General features: G+C 36.6%; 1 protein-coding gene across 3 annotated transcripts; it reads left to right on the forward strand.

Annotated features, from left to right (window-relative positions):
• Positions 1–1,420: 1,420 nt before the first annotated feature.
• LOC122041693 (DDT domain-containing protein PTM-like) lies at positions 1,421–10,781 on the forward strand. 3 transcript variants are annotated; one of them, XR_006129039.1, is made up of 13 exons: positions 1,421–1,800; positions 1,873–2,739; positions 2,845–3,504; positions 3,994–4,181; positions 4,270–4,452; positions 4,575–5,287; positions 7,343–7,631; positions 7,712–7,836; positions 7,929–8,398; positions 8,484–8,512; positions 8,613–9,101; positions 9,180–10,425; positions 10,533–10,781. XR_006129039.1 is itself a non-coding variant. In XM_042601467.1 (12 exons), exons 2-12 carry the CDS (start codon positions 1,922–1,924, stop codon positions 10,160–10,162), a joined length of 4,947 nt encoding a protein of 1,648 aa, XP_042457401.1. In that variant the 5' UTR covers positions 1,421–1,800; positions 1,873–1,921; the 3' UTR covers positions 10,163–10,781. The 3 variants fall into 3 exon arrangements, 2 of the variants coding, with proteins under 2 accessions (XP_042457401.1, XP_042457402.1); XM_042601467.1 differs by having other exon boundaries at positions 9,180–10,781; XM_042601468.1 differs by having other exon boundaries at positions 1,421–1,783; positions 9,180–10,781.
• The last annotated feature ends 3,398 nt before the right edge of the window (positions 10,782–14,179 follow it).

Raw genomic sequence — 14,179 nt, forward strand, 5'->3', positions numbered from 1 at the left:
CTTCTAATTTATCTATGGAGTTGTGTGCATACTCTAATGTTGATTGGGCTGGTGATCCTCTTGGATTGCAAATCTATCACTGACTTTTGCGTTTTTCTTAGTGATTCTTTCATTTTTTGGAAGAGTAAAAAAAATACAATGCTATTTCTAGATCTTTCATAGAAGCTGAGTATCGTGTTATGCCCTCAACTACTTGTGAGATAATTTGGTTACGCTGATTGTTTACGGATACGTCTATCTCTCTTCATCAACCTATTCCGTTATTTTGTGATAATTAGAATGTTATTTAAATTATGTACAATTCAGTTTTTATGAGCAAATAAAATATATTGAAATTGATGGTCACATTACTCGTCATCATCTTCAGTTTGGAACCATCATATTGTCATTCATTCTTTCTAATGTACAGATTGCTGTTATGTTTACTAAGGCACATTCCGTTTTACGCTTTCGTTTCTTATCTGATAAACTCTCAATGCTTCTAGTTGTATCATCGTATGTTTGAGAGCCAACGTTAAATTATATTATTATTATTATTATTATTATTATATTTTTATATTTATTAGCTATTAAGGATATTTTGGTATTTAACCCGACTATATAAACACTTTATTGTGTACACTTTTCATTATGTATATAATCACAGAAGCCATGGTTTTCTCTTTTTTTTTTTTTTTAATTTCTAAATTGACGGACATTCTAGCATCACTAATTTGAGCTCCGTAGACGTTCGAAAATGCCCAGATTCAAATCCTCGCTGCATGGGAAATCCAGTTTGCCTCCTACCATCGTATGGTGCCCCCTCTACTTTGGAGCATCACCACTATCTCCTAGTCCATAAACCTCTTATTTAATCTATATGTTTTTAGAGCCTAAAGTGCTCAACTATGTACATGACTAATTCCAAGACTACTTGAACTAACTTTATTATCAGGGATAATCTTACATCATATTACGGGTCTATAATCCTAAATAATTCCATTAATCCATTACTTTCTTTCTCTTAATCTTAAGAAAAACATCTACTAACATCGTAGAATTACGAGTGCTCGAATGCGATATGGATCGAGAGATGCTAAATTGTAGATTACAAACATGAAGCTTCTCGTAGTTTTTTTTCCCCAAATAATCTCCATGGCGTTTTTCGTGTTTGTTGTAACAAATTACGTAGCCGTTATTTTCCTCGTCGTCCATCTCCCAATTTGAATTTTTGAACGACGCCGGTTTATATTTTTTAGGAGCTCGTAGAGTCGCGCAGCGGCCCGACTGGCTCGCGATTGCGGTTGGGGTTCGGTTAGGGGTAAATTTGTCCGGAAACCGAGTCGAGCACGCCGGAACGGTTACGCGCGTACGTGGCTCGGCCGAGTCACTGAGTGGGGGTGGACCGGAGCGAGTTTTTGAACCCGCTCAACCATGGCGGTAACCATGGTGGCGTCACGGCCCTCTATCTCCCCCTTTTTTTGTCCTAAGAAAAGCTAGGGCACAGCGAGGTGCTCCCCTCTGCCGCAGCCGCTCCTCGATCGGCGTATCTGAACCCTCGCTCCGCCCCTCGGGCTTCCTCCGTTGCATAGATCGAACTGCTCTCTGCGCCTCTCGCTTTCGCTCCGTCGACGCTGAGATCGAGGAAGATGCGGTGACGAGGGCGTCGTGCGAGAGGGAAGCGTTTTACGTGCGTCTATCTTCTGTTTTTTCTGGCATCTTCTCATCCTTGTCACTGCCTGCTTCAGGACGCGATGCAAAGTTTGATCTTGGCCTTTTCATGCCTCTTCAGTTCACTCTCCATGTGCGTCTAGGGTTTCTGTACGTATTCTTCCCTTTTATTTTTATTTTTACTTTTATGGTTGTTCTAATTGAGACTCTTCTCTCTTCTAGTATGCAATTGAAGGGAATCTTTAGTTAGTTCTATTCTCTACTCTGTACAATGGGCTCGGTTGTTATGGACATTGATCCAGAAGAGAACATGGAGGCACAGAACACCACTAAAGAGCCGATTGATCCCCTATCCGACGTTCGCAAGACTGAGGAGGAGGTCTCTGGTGAAAATGCTGCTGCTCTTGTCGGTAGCTATGCGAGCAAGGTGATTTCTGGAGTCAAGAAAGCACTTGTTGGTAAGGTCGCATCTTATGACCATGAAAGTAGATTGTACTCTGTTGTCTATGAAGATGGGACTCGGGAAGATTTGGATTCTTTCTTACTCTCCAAGATTATAGTCTCTGAGGATGGCAGTACTAGCTCCAATTTGAAGAATAGCTGTAAGAAGAGGAAGCTTGACCTTCTGGTATCTTCCGGTTCCACGGAGCCAAATATGTCTTCTCCGGGGAAGAGGTTGATGAATAATGTGCCTAATGCTTCTGGCGGAAGTGGGACTTCTTCCGAGAGGTTGGACTCAGAACTCTCTGAAGATGCTAACTCTTCTAATAATTCTCCTGATTATATGCAGGCTTCTTGTTCAGTTGCTTTAGCAGAATGCCATATTTTAGATTTGCCTCCATCTTCCGGCGACATTGCTATTCCTGAGGAGTCAATCAGCTATTTATTCTCTGTATATGGATTTTTAAGATCACTTAGTGTTCAATTGTATTTATCTCCCTTTGGAATGGATGATTTTGTTGGATCCCTTAATTGTATGGTTCAAAATTCTTTGCTGGATGCCATTCATCTACAACTATTGCGTGCCTTGAGGCGTCATATTCAAGTTGTTTCTTCTGAGGGATCGGAGCTTGCCTCTAGATGTTTAAGGTTGTTTTTTCTTGTATTCTTCTTCTTATTATTTTTTTATGTAGCTTGTAGTTTGTTTTCTTAGGATGCCACACTCATATTTTTCACTTTCCTCAAAATTCACAGACACTATGACTGGAGTTTGCTTGATGCATTGACATGGCCAGCTTTTGTTACAGAATATCTCTACCTAATGGGATATATGAGAAGTCTGGAAGGGAAAGGATATGGCACCATACTGTCAGATGGTGAATATTACAGACTTCCTGTCACTGCAAAACTCAAAATTTTGCAAATACTATGCGATGATGTAATAGATTCTGCAGAAATCAGAACTGAACTTGAAATGCGTGAGGACTTGGAGGATGATGAAGAAGACAACCTTGATCTTAGCCATCCTTTAGACAGTGGCCCATGCAATGTGCGATCTAGATCTTCCAGGATTTCTGCTAAGGTGCCAGTTGCACAAGTAACAACTTTGAAAATAACAGAATCTGAAGCAGACACATCCACGGGTAATATAGATGGCAACAGTGATGAATGTCAGCTATGTGGAATGGATGGCACTTTAATTTGTTGTGATGGGTGCCCCTCTGCATACCATTCTAGGTGTATTGGTCTGAATAAAGCTTTTCTACCTTCTGGGCAGTGGTTTTGTCCAGAATGTGTGGCTGATAAGAATTGTCCTGCATCTATCAAAGTAGGAAGGGGAATTAAAGGAGCTGAATATTTTGGAACTGATGCGTGTGGACGGATATTCCTGGCCTCTTGCAATTACTTACTTGTGTAAGATGTTTTACCTGCAGCAATAGTATATTAACATAACCATTAATTTTGACTATAAAATGTTATTCGATTTCTGATAGTAAGTGCATGGTAACACAAAAAATATCTGAAGAAGCCAATCATTAGTCCAAATTAAAGTTCTCTCCAGTTGTGTTTTTGAGCATCTTCCTAACTTTCTGTTATTTCTACCATTGTTTCTATTTGAACTTGTTTATGCCACATTCCTCTCACTTTTCCCAAGGTGCATATACACAAGTTAGGTCTTATTTATGTATCTATTTTCTCATGTTTCACAAGCCACAAATGTTTGTGACACTTGGGCATATATTAGCTACTTTTATTACCAACAAGTAGTTTTAGACTCTTAGGATGTTTCTGATGTTTTTCATTAGAACTTATAATCATTCAGTATGTCTGTTTGCAACATTGGCTAGTTAGATTCATCAGTCGCTAGATTTCCTATTTGATGCTGTTGAAATAATACTGCAGGATCGGTGCAGTTTTGGATGCAGATCCATTCTGTAGATACTACAACAAAGCTGATATCAGCAAGGTGTTAAGCTTGTTGTCCTCAGTTAGGGGGAATGCATCATCATATGCTCATATCTGTGATGGAATTTTAAAATTTTGGGAGATTCCAGCAAACAGTTTGGAGACTGGACAAGCTAAACCCATGGGTAATTATTATCTAGTTAAAAATAAACTTCTTATTTGATCTTCTGTATTATCTTGAATTCTAAATTAAGATATTTATCAATAATACAGAGGGAAACAATGTGTGTACAGACAGAGAGAGCAGTTCTGATATGGAAGCTAGATCCCACACTTCTGTGTTGAACTCAATAACACAGGCCAGGTTCCCAGAGATGCAACCCAATACAACAAAGCAAAATGTTGCTATAAGGAAGACAGAATTAACTTCGCTTGAAACCCTGTCATATCTCAATGGTGAGCAATTTTCTCTAGATGTTATTACTGAGAATGCCCACTTTTTTTTTTCACAATGTCAAGTAAGCAATTTGGCAAAGTATCTATTTCCATGATTATGTCATCCTTAAAATTGTGATCAGGTACTCATAGATTAACAACACCTGACATTTCAAGTTGCATTTCAACAAATGAAAGCTTAACGAGTAGGGGAGATTCTGGTACTTCCCATGTCTTCAACAAGGGTTATGCAGTTGGGTTATCTGATGGAAGCAGGTACGGGATTCAGATCAGGAATGAGAAGACTAGAAATGGTAGAACTTCCTTCAACCCTCAAGTTTATGGGAACCAGTATATTCATGGTGATGTTGCTGCATCAGCTGCTGCAAATTTAGTTGTTCTTAGTACAGAAGAGAAGCGATTTTCTGAAACTCATGTTTCTTCCAACTCACGGAAAACTCCGGCGGCAATCATTTCATTGCAAATGAAAGCATTTACTGAAGCTACGATGTACTTCTTGTGGCCATCCTTTGAGAAGAAACTATTGGATGTCCCGAGAGAAAGATGTGGATGGTGCATTGCATGTAAAGGTTCAATTACAAACAGAAAAGGGTGCTTCTTGAATTTAGCTGCTGCAAATGCCCTAAAAGGGTCTGCAAGAAATAATACTGGATTTCGTCCAACTAAGCATTGTGAAACTCACTTCCCTACCATTGCAGCATATGTAGCAAACATCGAAGAGACACTGCATGGCCTAATTGATGGGGCATTGCTAGATGCAAACTATAATCTACAATGGCGTAGAAAAATCCGAGAAGCCTCTAGTTGTAGAGTCTTGAAAATCCTATTGCTCGAAGTGAGTTCACTATTTTTTAAATTTCCTTATATTACTATTATCTCTTCGAATTTGCCAAAGCAATAAGAAATCCTCTAGTGCTCTTATATTGGAACCAAGAATTGCTCTTTAAGTTATGATAATTGATTATTTCCAATGGTTATTATATTTTTAATTAGCCAATATGTAATATACCATCCACTAAAAGATGTCAACACCAAAATGTTGGAAAATTACTCTAGAATAATCTTTTTCCCACGACAAACAACAACTGCAACCATCAAATTTCCCACTTGGCCAGGAAGACCTTTATATCAGAGTCCAGAGATATAATCAAGGAATGGTGTAGAGCTGAATGATGCAGTGGTTCTCTGTCATTCATTACCTTCTCTCATGGTGTCCTAAAAATATTAATGAGCTTGTGGTGTAGGAGCCTAGAGTCTAAATTTGAGGATGAAACTTAAAACATGAGGTTTCTGTTTAATTATCATGGTTTTGCTGTAACTTGGGTGACTGAGTTACTGACATAAGTAGGTTTAGCTAAATAAAAATTCAAATTTCAATGTATCCTAATTTTGGTTAAGATGCAGCAGTAAGTTGCTTTGGCAGTGTTGGTCTTGGGTCTACATCTGCTTTTCTGCTGAATAGATTTGTATAGTTGTTGAGTGGCATTGACAAGGTCAATTCAATTACTGCATTCTGACTATTGCAACCTGCATCTGGCTTGCACTATTAGACAGAATCCATCTCCCATATGCAGTAGCAATAAAAAAGCATGGCCTGCCAAATTATGGATTGAATGACTTCATGCTGGCGAATTTACTTTGGAGAAGCTCCACACACCTTCCAAATAGTTTTTGTGTCAATATATGATCTTGCATAACAATTTTAGTTTACATATCCATGTATCCTTTGGGATTCTATCTATCCATGACAGTCCTCAAGGACCTATATCAGTTTATGCCTCTACAGGTAACATTTGCCTTGTCTACCCAAGCCATCTTGAGGAATATCCAATTTTACTGCAGAATGTTCACCAGCTACTTTGGATAAGATCAGATGACTTGTTTTGAAGGTCATATCCTAGGACTTTTTGACTAGATGGCTTTTGGCTGCTTGAAGTTCCTGGTTGTTCTGATGCAGAGTGATCATTATCTCTGTTTTACATATAAGGAGAGAGAGAGCAGTAAGAGAGGTGGAATGTCAATGGAAGAATGTTCTGCATTGAATTTTATATGAACTGATAAAACCCAACTGGCAACTGAATGGATAGAACATTTGCAAAACAAACGAATCCAAAATTTCCATGCTTATGTTGCTGCCAATAGTTTCATTATTCATACAGGTTCCTAATTGCCCAGTAAACAGGCTAGGCTCTCATCATTAATTTAACTTTGAGAAGATAAGAATTTTAGCCAATACAATTTCCTATCTGTTATTTGTTTTTTTTTCTCTTCTTGAACTAATCTTCTTGGAATTGCAAATAACTCAGCACTCTTAATTTGGAAAAGGCATGATGTGATTTTGTGGGATTGTGTCTTGAATTGGGAATGAACTTTGGAACCTGGGTTTGTATTTTTTGCTGATTATGCTTTACCTAGTCTCCAAAAATGTGTTTATAGGTGCAGGATACTGGAAATTTCTTGCCAATTTAAAATGCAACGTGTTCTCTTGGTTATGATGAGTGAATGCAGAAGTGCTTTATGACTGAGATGTGGTTTTTTTTTTTTTTAATTTTACCCTTTGTGCATTTTCCCTCTAAAATTTTCCTAACTGATCCTAATTGTTGAACTCAAAGCTTATTGTTGGTTTTTTACTGAGAGATCTCTAGTGCCACCACAAATTTCACTTAGACCACATGGTTGGTGGAAGATCTTTATATAGAGATCAATAACTCTATGTCGTTGTCCCTAAAATAGTTGTAGCCAGTTTGCTATTGTTGAATTGTGGATACTTTGCATTCTTGTCATTTCATTTATGCTTGTTCATCCAAGGATTTCTGTTTATTATTGTCATTAACCTATTTTCTGGAGTATCAAACTTGAATAAGAAATGTTTTTTGACCCTCTGACGCAGCTTGAGCAGAGTATTCGTTCAATTGCCTTTTCTGGAACCTGGTTCAAACTGCTGAATGATGGGCTACTCAAGTTTCCTGCTACAACAATTTGTTCATCTCTCAACGGGCCAAGTCAAAAGCGTGGGCCAGGAAGGCGGAGCAAGAAACAATTAGCATCTGAATCTGCACTTGCATCATCAGAGAGTAGCAGGAAAGATGTGCAATGGTGGCGTGGGGGGAAGCTCTCAAAGATTGTTCTTCAGACTGAGACTCTTCCCAGTTCTTTGGTCAAAAAAGCAGCTCGACAAGGTAAAATTACTTAGCAAAGGTTCTTTTCTCTATTAATTCCCTGCTATTCTATAAGGATACTTCCAATTACCTCATGATAGGTGGCTTTAAAAGGATACCTGATATTTGCTATTCTGAAAGTCTTGAGCTTCCTAGAAGAAGCCGACAATTTGCTTGGAGAGCTGCTGTTCAAATGTGCAAAAATACCTCTCAGCTTGCTCTACAAGTTCGTTCACATCATTTTGTTATCTTAGTTTTTGTTATTTCACTCTTCTTTTTTTTTGACAAACCTTTTTATTTCTGGCTTGGGATTATCAGGTTAGATATTTGGATGCTCATATAAGATGGAAAGATCTTGTTCCTCCAGATCAAGCCAATTTAGATGTGAGGGGTCTAGACGGTGATGCTTCAGCTTTCAGAAATGTAGTCATATGCGATAAGCGGTCTATTGGAAATAAGATAATATATGCCCTTATTTTCTCTAGCCAGAAGCATATCCCTTTACGTGTAATGAAGAATGTTTTGGAAAAGGAAAGTATTGACAGCGAAAATAGCAAATCCTGGTTCTCTGAGAATCATGTACCGTTATATTTGATCAAAGATTATGAAGAGAGAATTCATGAAAAACTGTTGCCTGGTTCAGTGACATTAGGTATACATGCTCGACCAAAGTTTCAGGAAAAGCAACTAAAATTTCGGCCAAGAGATGTATTTTATTATCTATTACACAAAGGAGACAAACCTAGCAACAGTTCCTGTGCCTCATGCAAAGGAGATGTTAATTTAAGGTAATTTAAATCTTGGAGTTAGTTTTCAAGCTAAATAAATTATTAACCGCCAACTTACTTTATTTTTTTTCCCATTGAATTAAAGGGACGCTAGCACATGCAGTATTTGCCAAGGTATGAAAATGCTGAGACCCTACATCTTTTAGATTCCCTGAAATTTGAAATTTCCAATGGATAAGAAATTAAAGGGATTTATTTCTTTGTAAATTTTTAGGTAAATGTCATAAGGATTGTGCAATACCCTTGATTGATCGAACGGGATCCTCTTTAGCTTTCAATATCACATGCAGAATATGCTATCATGATAAGACTGCAGCTCTTAATGCAAGTCGTATGGAGATCCGTAACACTCATCTTTCTAAAGGAATTCAAGATCAGTCTCTTTCTCATAAGAAAATAATGCTTCCAATGACAGCACTCAACACTATTGGGTCTACTGCTAAGGTGGTGGTTCAAGGAAAAAATATATTAGTTCCTAGTTCTAAGAAAGAAGGCAAGAGTAAGCGAGCAACAACCAGTACATATGGTCTCATTTGGAAGCGGAAGAATGGGAATGATGACAATGGTGGTCAGGATTTCAGACTGGTAAATATTGTTCTGAGAAAAACAGAAGGCTTAGATTCCTCAAGAAAACCAACTTGTTGCCTTTGCAATGCTCCTTACAGATCTGACCTGATGTACATTCGCTGTGAGAAGTGCCTAAGTAAGTATACGATAAATAGCATAATCTATTATTATATACCAATAACCTTTACTTAACTACTGTTCTTTATATTTGCAGATTGGTACCATGCGGATGCTTTGGAACTTGAGGAAGCCCAAATCTTTGATCTTGTTGGGTTCAAATGCTGCAGATGCCGAAGAAAAGCCTCCCCCAAGTGCCCGTATGACTGTAAGAAACCTGAGCTAAACTTTGTACAAAATAGAAATAGACTTAAAAGTACCATGCCAGACAATTCTACATTAGCACACAGATCTGTTGCTGCCTCTTCCGTTGCAAAGGAAGGTTTATCTGTAATTAATGGTGATCTTCTGCCTCGTTCCTCTGGAATTATTGAACAAATACAAACAATGGAAGCTGCAGTTCACCTGAGTGTACCGAAACCAGAGCATAATAGCCAGCAGAAATTGTCTGTCAGAAGACCCCACCCGACTGCCACAACGGATTTATGTTCTGTTAGTCAGTCTCCAGCAAGGAATAGCATTCCATGTGAAATAGATGACTATACTTTCTCTGTGACAAATGATAAGATATTTGCCAACTCTTCTGAAATGTTAACATCATATGATTATCAAGACAGTGCAAGCTGTGGAGCTGTTTCCTTTAATGATATTAAGTGTGACGACCAATGGAATGATGATCAAACATACGAAGATGCCGAGGACTATGAACCACAAACCTATTTCTCATTCACAGAGCTGTTGGCATCTGAGAATGATCGAGCAGATGTATCCGATGACCCTACTAATGCTGGAGGTATTGGTTGCCTGTCAGGTTGCGGCAAGATCGGATCGTATGAAGAACTCAAATATGCTGAATTAGGGCCGCAAGGGGTGTATTTAGCTGAGGAAGACATGGAAAACAAAGGAAGTGCAGTTCATAATCTGTTATGTAACATTTGTAAGCTCGATGACCCCCCTGCTGATCTTCTCTGTGAGGTTTGTGGGCAGCTCATTCATTCACATTGTTCTCCTTGGGTCGAGGATGAGGAGCCTTCTGGCGGTGCAAATTGGAGATGTGGAAGATGTCGAGATTGGTGCTAGAAGATATGAATACCTTATGCTGGTTCTGTTGAAGCCCATACCTTGTTGGTTTTTCTGGACATGGTCAGATAACTCTAGCAAAGGTAACATGGGACCAAAACTCTACTGGATGCTAGTTATGCGCCAACGATATGCCATATAAAGTCTTATTCATTGCTCATATGAAGTACTATACCATTTGCAAAGTTATGGAATGGGATCGGATGTTTTGCATCTAGATTTTAGCATATCGTACATGCAGTTTTTGGCCAACAGCTTACCTGGTAGGTGATCTTTTCGCTTTGTGGATAATGAATCTGAAAGGGTGACAGGACGAGGAAAGCTGGATGCCTTTGTAGTAGTACATCTGATAATTTTTTTTTTGTTACAGTGTACTCTGTAGGTGCAAACTACCTGAGAGAAAGAGAAGAAATACGAAATCATTTTATCTTCGGTAACGAGTGTGCTCTTCCTTATGCTAGTGAACTTGTGTTTCTGTGCAATTTCTGTTTGTTCAGATATGCCTCAGCGAGTGAATGAAGCAATTTATGAAAGCAAAATTCCATTCTTAATGAACAATTGATGCAACTGTATCTCTGGTGAAGCATTAAGATGAAATTGGAGTGATTCATTTGATTTCCTTCTCGATGTCTTTTGAATTTTGTGCAAGAGTGTTGCTAATTTGAGGTTGGAGGGAGGCATTTGACCACTTAGATTTCGATACCAACATAAACTATCAAGAATCTATTTGACAGGATATGAAAGCAATGTCTAGGTTTGCATCTTACGAAAACTCCGATTAGCATGAGTTGTCTTTGGGTGAGAGTAATTCATACCATAGAAGTGGACAGTCATATAAGATCCTATTGGATTAGACAAACAAAAGCATTTGTGAGATTAAGATGCCATTTGGTTCTCTCTTAAGAATCAGAATGGGAATTAATATTATAATATTGTAGAATGAGAATGAATATGAGTTTGAGTATCATTCTTAAAATTAATGTTTGATTAGTTGAATATTTTTAATCGGAATGAATCTAAATTTTCTTTTTTACCCTTAGAGGAAAATTAGAGAAAAAATTAGATGGAAGAGAAAGTTGAATGTGAGGGAAATATATGATGAGAGAAAATGATGAAAGAGAAAGTGTGATGAGAGAAAAGTGTGATGGGAAAAAATGAAGAGAGGAAAAATGTGATGAGAAAAAATGAGGAGAGAGAACGTGATAGGAGAGATTGAGAAGAGAAAAAAATATGATATGAGAGAAAGTGTGTTGAGAGAGAGCGTAATGGGAAAAAATGAAGAGAGAGAAAGTGTGATGAGAGAAAATGAGAGATTGAGGAGAGAAAGTATGATGAGAAAATGTGATGAGCGAGAAAGTATAATTGGAAAAAATGAAGAGAGGGAAAGTGTGATAAGAGAAAGTATGATGAGAAAATGTGATGAGCGAGAAAGTATGATTGGAAAAAATGAAGAGAGGGAAAGTGTGATGAGAGAAAATGAGAGATTGAGGAGAGAAAGTATGATGAGAAAATGTGATGAGTGAGAAAGTATGATTGGAAAAAATGAAGAGAGGGAAAGTGTGATGAAAGAAAATGAGAAGAGAAAATGTGATGGAAGAGAATGAAGAGAGAGAAAATGTGATAAGAGAAAATATGGAGAGAGAGAGTATGGTAAGAGAGATCAAGGAGAGAGAAAGTATGATGAAAAATGAGGAGAGAATGAAGAGAGAGAAAATAATGAGAGAGAGTATGTGATGAGAGAGAATACAGAGAGAAAATGGTAAAGAATGTGTGATGAGAGAATGAGAAGAGAGAGTGTGATAAAGAAAATGAAGAAAGATAAAGTATGATGAGATAAAATATGGAGAGAGAGTATGATAAGAGAGATTGAGGAGAGAGAAAGTATGATGAAAAAATGAGTAGAGAATGAAGAGAGAGAGTGTGATGAGAGAGAATATAGAGAGAAAATGGTAGAGAATGTGTGATGAGAGAGAATGAGGAAAGAGAAAGTATCTTGAGAGAGAAAATATGATGATAGAATGAGGAGAGAGAAAGTATGATGAAAGAGAACAAGAAAAGAGAGTGAAATGAAAGAAAAAATAAATAAATATATTAATGATATTTTCGTCCAAAACTTAATTATTATTTCCATTTCATCAAAACCTAAGGGAAGGAGTGAGTTTCATTCATACCCAAATTTTTGGATTTTATTTTAAAATCTTGATTCCATTCCCATCAACCAAACATAAAATTTAGGAATGAATCCATTCCCTCATTCCCAAACCTCTAAATCAAACGCCACCTAATAGTTCAATCTAATTCGTCAAGTGCTGAGACTTGTAGTGTGAGTTGCATATGGTAGTCGACAATGAAATTTAAAAGGTGGTTCGCGTAAACTTGGGTTAGAGTGGTTGATTGTGGGTGGATCGATCGTTCCAAGCTTTGCTCTACAATTTGGTAGCTTCTTCTAATGGTTTAGGTTCATAGTCAAAATTTAAAAGAGTGGAGTAGTTTGTTAGGATTATCACCGGCGAATCTCCTCATCTCGGCGTTCTTGCCCAAGAAGGCTGTTGGGAGAGAACACAAGCAAATTCTAAGGAAGTAGGAAAGGAGCTGAAGACGCCATCCTAGCCTATAACAAAGTCGCTCAAGGAGGCTTGATTTCGATATAGTTCAATGACCGTTGCTCTTTCTTTATAACTAATTTTAAGGAAAAGTTGATGTCTTTTTCTTGATTAGATTGGTTAGTTAGATTAGCTCGATAGTCTATATAAAAATACTAGCAAGCTTGATTTGTTTAACTGTTATGAGAAAATTTCATAAATTATTTATGAATAAATAAGATAGATTTATTTCTTAATTTTTTATTTAAGTACATAAAATTTATATATTTTTATAATTTAAAATTATTTGTTAGAAATTAAAAAATAATATAAGTTTGAATTAGATAAATATTTAATTAATTTATAAAGACGACAACATTATTTGTTGAGGAATAAATTTTTTAATAAATAATATCGAATAAATTTGATAAATAAATAAATAAAAATTAATCACTATTAAGCTCTAAGTTTGTCCGTCTTTTTTTAAAGAACAAAATTGAGAATTTTTTTTATATATAAATTTAGATTTTAATAAGTAGTTTAATAACTATTATTTTTTGGAACTCCACCCGAAATTAAAGTTTAAAATTTATTATCGATGAACAAATTATAGTTTTCTTATGATTACAGTAAAGTATTATTTTGAAAGCAAATTTATTTCTTTAATTAACTGCAGATAGACGAAGTCAAATAACTTAACAGAGTTTTAACATCAAGAATCTAATGAACTCCCATAAAATCTATTTAACTAAAGCTAATTATTCGGAATTACATACAACCTAATTAATTATAGGTAAGAAAATAATTAAAAATAAGAAAAATTTCAAATGAAAACAGTGGAGGTGAGCTTAAAATCAGGTGAATAAACAATTGTGTAATGCTTCTATTGGCTGAAATTGTCAACTTAGCTTGTTTAAAATCAAGTATAATATCAGTGGCGGTAAGATTAACAATAGTGTAATTCTTTTATGGCGCTAAAATAATTTAACAGAAAAAAAAAATCAAATATAAATAGATGTGATAAGCTTAATCTTAAGTGAATTAACAACTTGTTTGATCTCGTTTCTTGGGGCTAAAACTATTATATTCCTCCTTTCGACGAATCCTCTGATCGATCGAGGTGGAGAATCCAGCAATGGCGAAGGCGTAGTCATGCTGCTTTGATCTTAACACTCTTCCTCCACAGGTTTATTTCGTTTTCTTCGTTTTTCGACATACATCTCTTTAATTAGCTAGGTTTGATCATTTTCTCTTTTAATTCTATTGTATTCCGATGCATGATCGTATTGCACTGTTTTAAGATTTTATTTTATTTTATTTTTCTAGATCATAAAATCTTAATTATGAGATTAGTATATTAATTAATTAACAAGAGTTTATATATACTTAGATTAATCTTCCACCGGCAAAAGTCATCACTGACGAAGATCTGGAG

This window comes from Zingiber officinale, chromosome 2A, assembly GCF_018446385.1.
Source record: "Zingiber officinale cultivar Zhangliang chromosome 2A, Zo_v1.1, whole genome shotgun sequence".
Lineage (NCBI taxonomy): Eukaryota > Viridiplantae > Streptophyta > Magnoliopsida > Zingiberales > Zingiberaceae > Zingiber > Zingiber officinale.